This window comes from Aristolochia californica, unplaced genomic scaffold (assembly GCF_029961685.1).
Source record: "Aristolochia californica isolate CCGP_79_NKW_82.1479 unplaced genomic scaffold, dmAriCali1.0.hap1 SCAF_6, whole genome shotgun sequence".
Classification (NCBI taxonomy): domain Eukaryota; kingdom Viridiplantae; phylum Streptophyta; class Magnoliopsida; order Piperales; family Aristolochiaceae; genus Aristolochia; species Aristolochia californica.
Window position 1 is genome coordinate 5,796,490 of NW_027182257.1, and position 16,448 is coordinate 5,812,937.

General features: G+C 34.6%; 1 protein-coding gene across 2 annotated transcripts; it reads right to left on the reverse strand.

The window, feature by feature from the left end:
* Nucleotides 1-1,190: 1,190 nt before the first annotated feature.
* Nucleotides 1,191-14,894, reverse strand: LOC137934653 (uncharacterized). Of its 2 annotated transcripts, XM_068779104.1 has the most exons (6): nucleotides 14,708-14,894; nucleotides 14,133-14,210; nucleotides 13,954-14,029; nucleotides 2,166-2,239; nucleotides 1,960-2,030; nucleotides 1,191-1,520 (listed from the first exon to the last, which is right to left on the reverse strand). In XM_068779104.1, the coding sequence occupies exons 1-6, from the start codon at nucleotides 14,732-14,734 to the stop codon at nucleotides 1,478-1,480; spliced, it is 369 nt and encodes a 122-aa protein (XP_068635205.1). In that variant the 5' UTR covers nucleotides 14,735-14,894; the 3' UTR covers nucleotides 1,191-1,477. The 2 variants fall into 2 exon arrangements, with proteins under 2 accessions (XP_068635205.1, XP_068635206.1); XM_068779105.1 differs by lacking the exons at nucleotides 1,191-1,520; nucleotides 1,960-2,030 and adding an exon at nucleotides 1,686-1,913.
* Between the last annotated feature and the right edge of the window lie 1,554 nt (nucleotides 14,895-16,448).

Consider the following 16,448-nt stretch of genomic DNA (forward strand, 5'->3'; position numbering starts at 1 on the left):
TAGATCAAGGGAATGCCGATTGACATCTTCCCCAGCATATCATCTGCATCTACTTGACAGCAGAAAACGGATTATTAGTTATAAATGACCCTGATGATCGAGCCTTAGCAGTAACATTGCTTACTGGTAACTACTATGAGAATTGTAAATTGCGCTATAGGGGCAAAATGCAAATTTCAGCGTCGTAAAATCTGCAGAAACACAAGTTCGGTGATTCAAGAGGGACAAGGGGTTTCTCTGTCTTTGTTTCCTCAAGTATACAATGCTCCTGCTGTCATCGTTGTTTTCTTATTAGAATCGTCTGCACAAGCTAGTGTTGACAAAGAAGACACATTACTTAGCAAGCAATTCTTGACAATTAAATTTCGAGGGTCACAAGGACCTGTTGATAGTTGACATAATATTCACCCCTGAATCCCTGGTGTGCTTCCTTCGTTTTTTTAAATACAACCTAAGAAGGTACAGAATGGACATCTGCAAAGGAGTTCGTAGTTGGTATCCAAATACCGCTGATTAGACATCCTGTCAGCTTCCTGATTAGAAATAGAACGATTTCAGAATATTGATATTATTTGACGGAAGTCAATCACATCAACCTACCGTTTTATTGCAGGTCATTGGCCCCGTCGACACCCGACAAATAATTGAGCCCGCGATTCTTCTGATTCGAGTAAATCCATTGAGCTGCACTGGAACACATAGGTTGGTATAATTTCAGGCTTATTCCTGTCCTTTCTCTTTCTGTAAGGTCAGTTTTAACTCTCCGTCGAGATATCAGAAGGGCAAAAGACAAGTGATTAAAAATAGCTGAGGGATTTAAGCAATTGAGAAAAGCTCCAGGAAATATTTGATTGATGGATTCAGTCATGACATTTCTTCCAGGACGGTAGTTTAGTTTATTTTCAAAAAATTTGCTGCCTAGTCAGTGTATTAAAAAATTGTTAACCTGTTTCAATGGTAAGAAAAATAGTTTATTTTTCCAATGTTAAGTACACATGAATTTATAGTATTTTCCCTGATAAGACTTAGAACGCAGACACTTAAATTTACTTTTTGGTCTGTCTTTTCCTATAGCTTCTGATGCAATATCTTTACAGATACCTGGCAATAATAATTGCAAATAACGTACCAAAAAGTTTCATTTCAAGTAGTAAATCAAATTCCAAAACAATCCAATGTTAAGGCTTGATTGTTGAGAAGGTGAAATAAATCCATATCCACAGAATTATCTATTGCTGTGTGCAGCCGTCGTTATTTGACAAAATTGTTACAATCAGTCATTCACAAAACAAGGCCATTGAATTGAAAGCTTCCTGCTCTAATAAAACAATGTCAACATCAATGCCGATAGATTACAAACACCCTCGTACCAATAATACACTATGATTCATTCCTTCAAAGGTGAGAAATAAGTCTTAAACGTGATGGTTTTGAGAAAACCTGAACTGGAAGCAAGGTATAAGTGGCATATTTTCACCTACTGATCCATGAAATCATTTTTTCCCATCAGATGTTGTGCCCTGCACAAATAAAACATAAATTTCAGTGGTAAAGTTTCCTGTTGCGGTGTGCAATAGAATGGTATACCAAAACATCCTGGGAGCACCATAGATATTGCACAAAAAAAAAAAAAAAAAAAAAGGTTCATTATTAACTTTGTGGACACTGCATGCAGATACGGTGCCCAATAAACACTGATGCTTAGAGATATCGGTCCTCGAGCCCTAAATGAGCATGCTTCAGGGCTCCATGAACAAAAAGAACGCTTACTGTTTTCTCAATAACCAGTTGGTGTAGATCCCTTTTAGCCCAACTAATACATGGAACACCACACACAACCCATAAATCACACGAGTTCCATTGAATTTCCAGATCAAATATTTTAGTGCTCAACCAACATGAGGTACTACGACCTACAGAAATAGATATGATAAAAATAATAAGATTAAGGCAAATTACCAAACTGAAACATGATTCATTCCAAGACCATTGCAAGTTAGTATCATTCCTTTGAAACGAGAAAGGTACTCCTGTATTCAACATGTAAAGAACATCAAGTAAAATACAAACTATAAAATTTTGAACATTGAAGTTGTATAATGCAAAGACAAGAGGGCAATCAGACATTTAAAACAATACTTGATTCGCAGCACAGAGCTCCTTACCCTCAATGTGTATTTGTCTATCTCATAATTGCCCATTACATCATAATCAAGACGTTTAGCTGGATCACTCAAAACTGAAAAAACCAAAGACAGGTAAATACATCAATGGCACATTATGGCTGGCAGTTTGAAAATGGTTTAATGCTAACTTTCTTGACATTTTCATTTTGTTTTCTAATCCCATTTTTTATTTCTGCAATCTTTCCTCATCTAGTTTTGGGTTAAAGTCAACTACCAAATTGATGATTACTTGATATCTCCTCAAGTAAGCCCTCTCAAGAAGTGACTAAATAATTCCAAAGAGCATCAAATGTTGACCTAAGTTGACCCACATCCCGTATTTTGATGATAAAAAAACTCAACCTATTTGAGTTGATGTTTGTAATTCAAACATTTCAGACGCATTTCCTTCGAGAGATAAAATCAAGATCTTGAAGAAGAATCGACAAAATCATCACAAGACCTCGTGCTAAAACAACATGTCAAGTCATCTTGAAGAAGCCTACAAAGAAGCTCGAAATTTTGAAGAACAACAAAGAAAAATCTCAAAAACTCTATCTTTGTAAGAGGATAGCCAACTAATATATCATTCTTAAGGTATATGTGAGCATTGGAGCTTTAAGACATGCAATTCTTTTAAAACCATGTTTTAACAATGCATACAAATGTTTTGAAACTTTAGTTCCCTTAGAAAGGCCTAAATTATGCTTAGAAATCAATTTTGCATGTTGGCAGTCGGCATGATCGATCATTCTGCAAAGGTTTGATCCATCATCTGGAATGTAACCTGGCAAACTTTATAAAGTATGATTGACCATCCTACATAAGCATAATCGATCGTACAAAATACTACAAGGTAGGAATTATAAAGCATGAACGATCAGCCTGAACTAGTATTGATCAATCAACCTGAACTAGCATGATCGATCATACAGAATATTGTCTGGCCAGTTCAATAAAGCACGATCCATCAATTGATGAGGTATGATCGATCAACGAGTTTTAAGGTCTAAAACTTGTTGATTGATGCCATCCTTCGTTAATCATTTGGGTTTAGAAAACTCAAAAAATATAGCCATTATATATGGTTGATTGATCATACCTTTTCGTGGATAGAGGTCGATACTTTCGCAACTTTTTTAAAACGGTCAAAAAACAACTATTTTGGCTAAGAATCTTATAAATAGGCTTCCAAACTCATTGGAGAGCAACTAAACATTTATTGGTATACCAAAGCTTTCACAAAAGATATTCACATGTGAAATTTTACTTTTACCCTCCTTTTTAAAAGAAATGAATCTGCCCAAATACTTCAATTTCTCTCAAATATCTTTGGCATTCCTAGTTGAATCAAAGCTACTCATACTTCATTTAAGTGCTCTAAGGATTAAAAGTTTGGATCTCTCTAGGAGAAGGAAGAGATAGAAGGTGCAAGTTCTTTATTTTCTTTTTGTAATCTTTCTTTTGAAAGAGGTTTTCTTGAACCATAAATCTAGAAGAGGAGTGTTCGTTAGAGTCGGATTCTTGTTAAAAGATCTCTTAGTAAATATTTGAATTGTGTAATAGGGTATTACATTTGACTTAAAGAGAGTCAGAATCTCTTTACATGTAATTTCATCTAATAGAACATATTAGCGAAATTTTGCCAAGTAAAGGTTCTTGGCCGTGATCAACACTATGGAAACATCAAAAACAATAAAAAATTATCTCCATTGTGGTGTGTGCATTTAACTCAAGTATTTTAAATTAGTTTGCCCATTTAGTACTCGGATTGTTATTTGTTATCATCAACTCACCCCCCCTCTTGAGAAACCACTTGGGCCAATAATTGGTCCCAAAGCAGGCCTAACCTTCGAAATCCAAACTCTACCTAATTTCATTCTAGCAATTTCATGGCATCTCAAGACAAAATGTTCCTTCCCAAAGGACAATCTGCCAATTGTCCTTCAATATTTAATAGATTAAATTATGCGCATTGGAAGGTAAGAATGAAATTCTTCCTTCAATCCATAGATTAGGACATTTGGCATTTTACAAAGAATGGACCATTTGAACCACTAAAGATGGTTTATGGGAATTTAGTCTCCAAAGAAGATGGAAAACTCATTAGGGATAAGGAGAAACTCAGAACAAACTCCAAGGCCATCAAACTTTTCCTATTGGCCTCAACACCAAATACTTTCAACTAACAAGACACCAAATGAAATTTGGGACAAGCTGGAACTGACCCATAAAAGGACTACAAGGGTCAAGGACTTTAGAATCCACCTCTTGGTAGCCCAATACAATGAATTCAAATGAAAATAGGTAAATCTTAACTGACATAAACTTTAGGTTTACTCATATCATCAACGAGTCAAACATCCTTGAGGAAGAAATTTCTTTTTATAGACACAATGACAAGCTTCTCACGGTACTTTCAAAATCATAGGACATGAGGCAAACCGCAATTCTTGATAAGGCTAACTTTAGGTTCATGAGCTCGAAGGAGTTGTTAGGTATTCTCTTAGCATATGAGATGGAACCGGAAGAAAAGGAAGAAAAACAAATTATGATAAAAATTTTGCTCTCAAGGCAAAATCATGGTGAGGACAGCTTTGGTTAAATGAACTTCATTACTAAACATCTACAAAGAATGTATAGGAAGAAAAAATTTAGAAAAGGCCAATACAAAGACAATAAAGATAAATCTTTTAAAACCACTGATGTTTGCTGTGAGTGTAGTAAGACGGGGCATAGAAGGAACAAGTGCCCAAATCTTAAAAAACATTCCCCATACATAAGCAAGGACCCAAAAAGCAATAAGAAGAAAGTACTAATCTCAGGGATGCAGTAGAAGAATCCAACCACTCTGAATAAGAAAAAAGTGATGTGGGACTCATGGCCATTGAAGAGGATGACACCACTTCGGAAGAGGTAAGTGATTCGAATTTATGAAAATAAGCTCGAACAATTACTTGAGAAATCTACGTAGCTTAAACAAATAAAAATAAAAAACATAATGCCAAAAAGCTTGAGCTACCCAAACTCAACAGTGAATATTTTAAAAGAAGCAAATAAAAGCCATATGGAAAATACTTTAAGACAACAAGATATGATTGATAAATTGTCTTGTGAAAGATTAGAAAATTTTCATGCCCACAAGCATGAAATAGCCAAACTCAAGAGTGAATTGGCTGCTTTAAAAGAAGTAAATGAAAGCCATACGACAAATTTTAAGACAACAAGATGTGATTGATAAATTGTCTTGTGATAGATTAGAATGAAAAGAAAGACATTGAAGTAGAGCAAAACCTCAAAGCCTCATTCATTCACAAAAATGTACCTAATAGGAGAAGTAAAAACAAACATGAGCAAAAATTTCTCCTCTACCTCATACTAGGTATTATTATTGCAACTAATTAGGCCACTATGCTCATATTCGCAAAATAAAAAATGATTATGGCATTAGACAAAAGTGGGTACCTAAATCGAATGAAAACATTTAGGTAACCCAAAAATCCAAGGACAAACAAATTTGGAAGCGCAAAGAAATTATAGGAGCTAATGGTGTCCCAAAGGGACCCAAAATTAATTGGGACCTCGAACAGATGATCTCTTTTCTTACTTGTAGGTATGTCTTCGTGCCAGGATTTGATAACGGGGGCGAAGGCACATGGACCATTGATAAAAAGAAATTTGTGGAACTTACACCAAAGGGACGGTGGTCAAGTCACTTTTTGAGATAATATCAAAGGTACCATAAAAAGAATCGGCAAAGTAACTTATTTATATCCGTTGTATATTATATTGAAGGGCCAATGCATGATTGTTAAGTATAAGTCAATTTTGGGACAAAGGGAACATAGTTGCATTTAAAAACGACAAATGCATTCTAAAAAATGAGAATGATAAAATTTTGCAAGAGGATCATAGGAACAAAATTTTATATATTATCAATATTGTTGATTAACCTCTACTAGTGCTATATGTTTGGGTGCTAGCATAGATGAATCTTGTTTATGGTACAAGCGACTAGGACATGTAGGAATGAACTCATTAAACAAACTAACAAAGAAAAATTTAGTAAGGGGACTACCAAACCAGCAATTCATGAGAAAAAAGCCTTGTGATACTTGTCAACATGGAAAGCAACATAAAAACCTCATTTAAATCCACAAATGTAGTCTCGACTACAAGACTACTTCAGCTAAACCATATGGATTTAGTTGGACCTACTTGTACCTTATGCCTAAACGGTAAACGCCACACCTCAATGGTTGTAGATGAATACTCTAGGTTCACATGGATTAGACTTTCTAATTAACAAGGATGATGCATTTCTTTCTTTGACTATATGAGAAAATGCAAAAAGAACAAAGTTGTAGCATTATCAAAATTAGGAGTGACCGTAGAGGAAAATTTGAAAACTCACATTTTGAGGAATATTACACTCAACACAATTAAGACCATACCTTCTTAACTCCTAAAAATCCTCAACAAAATGGTGTTGTTGAGAGGAAAAATAGAACTTTAATTGAAATGTCGAGGACTATGCTCCATCTATACGATTTGCCTCAGAAATTTTGGGTAGAGGCGGTAAATACAACTTGCTACATTATAAACTGAATAAGCATTAGACCCCTTCTCAACAAAACTCCTTATGAGTTATATATAGGTATCCTTCCCAACATATCGTAATTTAGAACCTTTGGATGCAAGGTATTCATAGTCAAAGAACCACAGAAAAGATTAGGGAAGTTTGACTCAAGGGCTGATATAAGAATTTTCCTGGAAAAGAGAAATACTTCATTAACTTGTTTAATTGTAATTGGATGCTACTTGTTTCCTCTATTATCAATCGCCTCTATTGATAATAGAGGAAACAAGTAGCATCCAATTACAATTAAACAAGTTAATGAAGTATTTCTCTTTTCCAGGAAAATTCTTATATCAGCCCTATCAATAGCCTCTATTGATAATAGAGGAAACAAGTAGCATCCAATTACAATTAAACTACCTTTGTCCCAGTTACACGTAAAGTTAAACACTAAAAAATAAGTCCTAGAACAATTGAACAAGTAAACATAAATAGAAGACTAACATAACTAAAATACCTTTAACTGAGATTATTCTGTGAGATTCCACCATATTAATTTTGGCTTTGTGAGAGTCATGTAAGACTCTTTCATATCTACTCTTCAACACTTCTCCCTCAAACTGGAGTTTATAACTTCAAATTACAATGAATATGATCTTTTGCACTCCCCCTTTCTTGAATATTTTGGTCACATAAAATTACCACAACATGTGAAAAAAACACCTCTTTCTTATACTTCTTCTACTTCTCTCCCCTCAAGCTGGGGATAAAAAGAACGTATAAACCCAACTTGGACAAAATACAATGATGGAAAAGAAAATCAATTCTAGCCATACGACAAAGCTCCATACACCAATCAAAATGTCATAGTCTAAAACACACTCCGCTCAATTTTAAAGGCGAAAAATTGGCCCAACTTTGGGGCTTAATAAAGAGACTACTCACTTTTTAAGGGTAGCTCAAACACAAATCACCTCTTGGGTGAAGAATAAAAGACGACTCAAGTGGGATGTTGAGCACACTCCTTTACTTTTTAGGTAGTGGGTCTAGGCATTGCTCTGAAGTGATGAAAACACAAGAAGATAAACTGAAGAAATACTAAAGGAAAACAACTTTAACCGAAAGGAGGCAACTATGCAACACTCAAACTTCCCAAGTGACCTTTTTTTTTAAAACTAGGGGAAGACTACAATGGTATAACTTAATAAATTTGACCAAGAATAACTTTTTTTGGGTGACCACAATGTTTTGGAGTTAACTATGCGGAAGATACACAGCCAAGTAACAAAAATGCAAAACTTGAAAACAACATCGAAGCATGAAATTTTTGCATACCTTGAACGAGCATATCATGAAGTGATTAATTCTAACAAAAAAATCTCTAATTAGAAGAGAAATTTTTCAAAAAAATTCGGATTTTTAGGAGAAAATGAAACTCAATTCACGTTATACATGCAGGGATATTAAGAGAGAACATTGGAAAAAAAAAAGATTTTTGGCAAAATTGTCCTTTGGTACTTCTGATATCAATATCTTAAAAAATATAGCTCAGAATCACAAAAGGTTTGTTGCTCAAAAAATAAGACTCAAAGAGCTTTACTTTGATACCTAATTTGACATAAAAAGATTCGTTCTTGAATCTTTTATGACATCTTGATTTTCTTCATTCTGTAGTTTACCCTTGCCGACTCTAATGCGAATATCTTCATATATATATAGATTAGATTGGCATGAAATTTTCTCCTTTTGAACTAGACTTCGATACCTTTCATCCAAGTATAACATTTCTTTATAAAATATACTTCTTTTGAGAAAAAAAATCTGATAGATTTCAGACTCTGTCATCTGGCCGAACTAAGTACTCTTTCTTCTTTGGCCAACATGACCATTGACTCTTCTGAGATCGATATCTTCCTCTAGAAAACTCAGATTGAGAATTGGTTGAATAGATAAAAAAATAGATTTACAGGTTTTTCCTTCGATATATAATTCTTCATATAAAGTCTCATTCTTGATGGCATAAAACGGCTCGAAAGTTAAAGTTTTTTGTTGCTACTCGAACCTCTCTTACAGTCTAACCTTTGCTGGTTCAAATATTGATTTCTCTTTATAGAAAACTTCGATTGCCAAAATTATTTTTGCGTTGGAAATTAGACTCGAAGATCTAAACCTCTAGAGATGATAGATTAGAAAAGGATCACATTATCTTTGTGGGTTGACCGAGTCAACTATCATAACCCGCTCTGATACCATGTTGAATTTATGGAAAAGAGAAATACTTTACTAACTTGTTGTAATTTGAGTGCATAAGTCTCTATTTATAATAGAGGAAACAAGTCGAATCCAATAAAAATTAAACTACTATTGTCCCAGTTATACCCAAAGTTAAACACTAAAAGATAAGTCCTAGAACAATTGAACAACTGAACATAAATAGAAGACTAACATAACTAAAACACGTTTAACTGAAACTCTTCTATGAGACCTCGTGTGAGACTCCTCCATATTAATTCTAACTTTGTGAGACTTCTTACTGTGAGAGTCATGTAAGATTCTTTTATATCTGCTCTTCATCATTATTCATCTCATAACAAAGGTGATAGAATTTATAACAAAACATCTATGAGGATTGAGGAGTCCATACATGTTGAATTTAATGAGTCAGATTTACCAAATGCAACACCAACTCCAATTTTTCATAATGAAGAGGAAACTCTTCTTGAATCATCAGAGTTCCCAATCTCAATACCAAAATCTCGATAACAACCCACAAGACAAAGATAACCAAGAGGAACCTCCTAAAAAGTTGAAGAACTTTAAGTTCATGGGTAATCATCCTTTAGAATAAATAATTGGTAACCAAATGGCTAAAATTGAAACAAGAAGATCAACTCATGAATATATGGCAAATAGTGTCTTTGTCTCTCAATTAGAGACCAAATTTTGTGCTAAAACTAAAAAAGACGATTTTTGGATAACGACAATGCAAGAAGAGCTAAACAAATTCAAAAGAAATCAAGTTTGGACTTTACCTAGACCCCAAAATCAAAAAATAATTGGCGAAAAAATGGGTCTTTAGGAACAAAGCCGATGAAGCAAATAGAATTATAAGAAACAATACTAGGCTAGTTGCCAACGGATACAACCAAGAAGAAGGAATTGATTTTGAAGAAACTTATGCACCTGTAGCAACGCCAAAAGTAATTAGAATATTATTAGCCTATGTTTATCACAAAAACTTCAAATTATACCAAATGGATGTTAAAATTGCATTTTTTAGTGGGTACCTACAAGAGGAAGTTTATGTAGTATGCCCGAAGGATTTGAGGATACTAGAAAACAAAACCACATATACAAATTGCATAAAACATTATATGGTTTGAAGCAAGCTCCTAGAGCTTGGTATGAGAGACTTAGTGAATTCTAAGGATAAAGGGTCATAAGATAGGTAGTGTAAATAAAACATTATTTACTAGAGACATGATGAAAACTTGATCATAATCCAAATTTATGTTGATGATATCATTTTGGCTCAACCAACACCTCAATATGCGAAGAATTTACTGAAGTAATAAAAATGAATTTGAAATGAGTTTTATGGGCGAACCCATATTTTTTCTTGGATTTCAAGTAATGTAAACTAAAAATTGAACTTTTATAAATCAATCCAAATACACAAAAGGGTTGCTTAAAAGATACAATCTAGAAAATATACCTAGTGGTAGCTACTAATTACTTGAAAATATACTTGTGACTTGGTTCCCTAGCAAACAACATTCCATTGCTACCACTGAAGCTAAATACATAGCGTCTAAATGTTGTTGTGCACAAAACAATAACTATAAGATTATGATCTTGAGCAAGTTGGAATGCCTATCTATTGTGACAACATAAAGTGTTATTAGTCGAAGTAAGAATCCGGTTCACCACTCTCAATCAAAGTATATTGAAATAAGACATCATCTCATACGAAAGCTGGTTCAGACCAATGTAATTAAAGTGGAATATTTAGCTACAATGAGTGTCATTTTTTCACAATGACCCAAATGAGTAGGCATGTAAAAATGTTCTTGGATAGAAGTACGGTTGAATCCACCAAACCTGATTTGGAGCTATGTAGAAGGGAGATTCCTACCTTTGATGAGGAATTTGCTCCATAGGCAATCATCTTGGAGGGGAAAGTATTTACCCAAATCTTTTCGAGGTATTTTGCACAAACCTTGAACTGGAAGAGTTCAGTAATAGAGAGCTCAAGTTCACCTTGTATATGCAAATAGTGTTCATCTCTCTCACGGTCAATGAACTCAATGAGCTTTTGGGTACTCAGAAAGATAGCCTAAAACTTTATGTAAATGAAAGTTGGCCTACAGACCTATGAGATGATTGCCCTCAGTTACTCACCGATGCCATCGACCTAGTTTTTGGGCAGACTATGGGGAATCCTTATGAAATTAGGATTAAGAACTTGAGTATGGAGTTAAGACTCTTCATGAAAATAGTTAATGAACTCAATGAGCTTTTGGGTACTCTAAAAGATGGCCTAAAACTTTATGTAAAGGAAAGTTGGCTTACAGACCTAGGAGATGATTGCCCTCAGTCACTCACTGATGCCATCAACCTAGTTTTTGGGCAGACTATAGGGAGTCCTTATGAAATTAGGATTAAGAACTTGAGTATGGAGTTGAGACTCTTCATGAAAATAGTTACCCATATCCTTAATACCTGGGAAGGAACACTCTCAAGGTTGACCACCTCAGACATCTTTTTGCCAAGGGGATTGACCTAAAAAGTGGAAATTGTCTTCACCTACTTCATACTACACTGGATGGTCACCGTGGCAAACAATGTAAGAACTGATGGTCTTCCTTTTAGATAGACCATCACTCTCAATTTAGAGCATCATGGTGTAGCCCTAAAGCGAGAGGAAGCCATTATATTTGCCAAGAAATTGACCGTTAGAGAATTCAAGGTGAGCAATTTCGACTTTGAAAAGGTTAGAGGGAGATGGATTTCCAAGCACACTAAGGGCAAAGACTCCCAAGACGAAGAGTACTCAACTGATCTACCAAGCTGAACAATATGCATTTGTAAAGAGGAAGAGAAGTGAAGAGTCCTCTAGTTCAGACTGATTGATGCCACTTGAGGATGATGTGGCTAACGTCAAGAAAGCCTTAGTCAATATCAAAGCAGCCCAAATCGAACTCAAGGAGATTAAAGACCTCCTTTACTCCATTGTTGATTACCCCTCTCCATCACCTCCACCTCCACCTCCACCTCCACCCATGGTGTAGTGTCTTGGACTCCACCTAGTCCTATTTTGACCAAGGATGGCCGAACTCATTGTATTTTTTTTGTAATTACAGTTGGTGTCTATTTTGCTCATTGTACTCATTATACTCATTTTGAATTAATCAAAATGCAATCCATTTTATTTGCTGATCTTTGTGTTTAACTTATTTATTCATCAATAAAAGGGGGAGAAAATCTTGAAATTAGAAAATTGCTTAAAGAGAAGCACTAAAAACTATGCATAAAATTGAATGCACATATTCAAGGGGAGTAATTTAAACTATGCATGGAAAAATTTATAGGACTAATTTCAATCTCTACAAGTTAGGTTTTATCATTATTTCTTAACCTATTTGAGCTGATGTTTGTAATTCAAGAATTTCATATGCATTTCCTTGAGAGACACAAAATCAAGGTTTATGAGGAAGAATTGGTGGTAAAACAAAATGTAAAGTTATCTTAAAAAAGCACCCAAGAAGAAACTTGAAGATTTGAAGAACTAGAGTTGAGACACAAAAAACCCTAAAAAATCTAGCTTTGTAAGAGGATAGTCAACCAATATTTCAATCCTAAGGACTATGTGAGCATAGGAACTTTAGACCATGGAATTCTTCTAAAACAATGTATTAACGATGCATACAAATGTTTTTAAAACTTTAATTCCCTCAGAAAGACCTAAATTACGCTTAGAAATAATTTTGTACATATACAGAAGGCATGATTGATCATCCTACAAAGGCTTGATCGATCATCCAAAATGCAACCTAGCGGGCTTTATAAAGCATGACATAATCCAACATATAGAGTAGGACTTATAATGTATGATCAAACATCTTCGACTGGTATGATCAATCATACAGAACACTACCTGGCCAGTTCTACAAAGCATGATCCATCAATCTATGAGGCAATGATTGATTTGTAAAAGATTGAAAACTTATTGATTGATGCATTGATCGATCATTGGGCATAGGAAACTCAAAAAATATAACCGCTATACATAGTTGATCGATCATACATTTTCATTGATTGATCAACACTTTTTGCAATTTTTTGAAAACAGTAAAAAAATGGTTATTTTGGCTAGAAATCTAATGAATAGGCTTCCAAGCTCGTCGGATAGTAATAATTAAGCATTTATAAGCATACCACTTGAAATTCTAATCTTACCCTTTCTTTATAAAAAAAAAGGCCCAATTTGTCCAAATACATCAATTTCTCTCAAATCTCTTGGTTGAATCAAAACTCCACATACTTCATTCACATGATTTAAGGATTGGAAGCTTGGATCCTCTAGGAGAAGGTTTTTTCTGTTAAAATAAAGTATAAGCTTTTCATTTTCCTTTTATATTCTCACATTTTTTAAAAAGGTTTTCTAGAACCTTAAATCTAGAAGGGCTTATAGAACCTTAAATCTACAAGGATTTCTAGAACCTTAAATCTACAAGGAGAGTGCCCTCTAGAGCCTGAATCTAGTTGTAAGAAGATCTCTTGGGAGATATTTGAATTGTGTAATGGGGTATTACACTTGGCTTAAAGAGAGCTAGAATCTTTTTACATATAATTTAAGCTAATGGAGCATATTAGTAAAACTGTTCCAAGTAAGGGTTCTCAGGCAGTGATTACCACTAGAGGAACATTAAAAAAAAAAAAAAAACTTGATCTCTTTTGTGGTGTGTGCATTTGACTCAAGTATTTTAAATCACTTTGCATATTTAGCACTCAAATTTTTACTTCTTATCCTCAATCCTCCTCCTCCAACCCCCCCCCCCCGATTGAGAGAGAGAGAGAGAGAGAGAAGCCGCCTAGGCCAACATCTATGATAGGCATGTTACTAAAAGAAAAAGACTGATAAAGTGAACATAGAAATCTTCAAAACTCATGTAAACAAGTTTTTTATCCATAATTTCAATGAATTACCTTTATATGCTTCATTGATTTCTTGGAATTTTGTAGTAACATTGTTGTCGCCCTTATGTTTATCAGGATGCCACTTCTACAAATAAAACATAATGGTTGTTAATATGTTTCTTCAACTTCTTTTTATGGATGGATAGCTGCTTAAAGTGAACAGAGAACCCAAAAAGTTATACACTAACCAATGCAAGTCTTCGATAGCTTGATCTGATAGTCTCCTCTGTTGCATCATAATCTACCTCCAGCACTTTGTAGTAATCCTTTTAAAAATAAAAATTCCAACGGCCAAGTTAGATTTAAGTTTCTGTCTTAATCACATATGAAGCAGCAAAATAGTCTAAAAATGTAAGTATATATTCATTACGTACGATATCTACTAATGATGAGAAGATATAGTGTGATCTCTTTCCAATCAACACAGAGGAGATTATACTCTAAACTATGTGAGAAAAGCAAAATCCTCATACGAGTAGCATTCATTTAACATTCTTTTATTTTATTTTATTTTATTTTTATTTTTGAAAAAGGGCGAATTTTATTCCAGACCCAAAAGGAAAGAGAACAAAATTCTTAGATGAAGTAGCGAGACAGAAAAAGTCAAAATAATTCCCATGGAAACGCGGATGATAGAGAATGTGAATTATTTAGAGAGCAACGGAACCCTAAAAAATTGAGACTGAATTAATCGTCACAACATGCGAGAAGCACTCAGCAAATGAAAGAGGCAAGATTGTGCTTTGTGATTAAAGAAACAAACCTTCTTAGTCTCCTCCCCTCCGTCCATCTATCAACAACCGCCGCAGGCGTGGAGTCTGCTTCATTGAGAAAGAGCCGGAGAGCGGAGGACAAGAACAGGGAGGACGCGAAACAGAGCGATTCGAAGAATGGAACGACTTCGCCCCTCCTAGAAGTCGGCTGTCTAACGAGTGATGCTTTTGGACTACCCAATTCGCTAAACAGCACAACGCCGGCTCCCTGCCACAATGATTTTGAGATAATTTTCAGACTCCACATGGCACGTGTATTGCACGTGATGCGTAAAAGCTAGGGAATAACGTTTGCGGGCCTTATCTACTCTAATGCTATAACGGCTGACACGTGGCTTATTGCATCAATTGTAGTGTGGTCTTATATCCAAGGTTTCCAACGAAGGACAATATAATGTAATAATATCTATAAAAATAACATAAAAAACGGAAACGTCATAAAAACTTGAAAATACAAGAAATCTAAGGGAAATACTTAAGAAATTTTGATTTATATATTTAATTTTTTAAAATAATTTTATTTAATTGAAAATAACTTGCACATTAACTTTTATTAAAAATTTCTGAAAATTACATATTATTATTTATTATTTAGTATTTTAAATAGAAGCAATTTCAAAATTAGAAATCATTAAAAAAACTTTTTTGTTTATTAAAAATCCTAAAAATAACAACTAGACCAAGTTGAAATTTGTAGTGTGAAGGTGTGCTACTAAGACAAGTTAAAAACAAAAAAAGATAATAATACAAGCAATCAATCATATATTATAAGTAGGTATAGTAAATATGATTTTATTACACAATTACCTCTAGGTATATGTTAGTTTAATCTCTAATTTAGTAACAATTAAAATACCTCTCTAACAATAATAATATAAATAACTAGTAAATATGGATTTCAAATTTAAAACTAAGTACTTAATCTATATTTTAAGTGGCTGTTGATTTTTAGGACTCCATGGATTAACTCAAGGAGAAAAAGGAAGATGGGCATGTTGGGGAGAAGACAGGAGGAAGAAAGTGGTTATGGACTTGATATGAACCACGTCAACACGTGACAAACCCGATACCAAATCTGAAAATTGACCCCAAGTGTTATAGTCCCTAGTCATGGATCGAGTAACTCGGCGTGGGATTTCAGAATCCAGCACTGTAAGTGAGTTGCTGACCTCGTTAAGGAAGAAGAAAAATTCTTTCTTTGTGTTGATCTCAGATTGAAGGAAATGAACTCTCTTTATGAGGCTATTATGCTACTTTAGGGTAACGACAAAGAGCCCTTACTACTGCTGCTCGGATAGGAGAAGAAAGACTCCTCCTTTGATCACGAAAAAGTTGGTTTGGAACCCTCTTGGTTGCTGCTCGTGATAAGGCTGGAAAGCTCCTATCTTGTATAACTTTTGGATCACGTATTAGAGGATCCTTACCTTCTTCTTGCTGGTTTTGATGCTTCAATTCCGTGCACCAGTGCTGCTCGTGATAAGAGGATGTAGAATCCTCACTTCTTGCTCGGAAAGGAGGGTAGAATCCCTCTCTTGTTGCTGATGATGAAAAGGAGGCTGAAGCCTCTCTTTGAACTCAAAAAAGGGCCAACAATTCCCCTCTTTGCCTCGGTATAGATCAATGGAAAACAATAATCAAAGATGAGAGAAAGATATTCAGATTCTAAGGGAACCTGGACCTAGAGCTTATCAAGGAGAACTCCAAACCTTGTTTACCTAATTCAATGTTTCC

What these genes read in the sequence shown, in the direction of transcription:
- LOC137934653 (XM_068779104.1), bottom strand. Translation starts at nt 14,734, where the DNA reads ATGGACGGAGGGGAGGAGACTAAGAAG. An exon ending in GCTATCGAAGACTTGCATTG is followed by an intron (nt 14,030 to 14,132) that starts GTTAGTGTATAA and finishes TTTTATTTGTAG; the next exon opens with AAGTGGCATCCTGATAAACA. An exon ending in ATGAATCATGTTTCAGTTTG is followed by an intron (nt 1,521 to 1,959) that starts GTAATTTGCCTT and finishes TTATTTGTGCAG; the next exon opens with GGCACAACATCTGATGGGAA.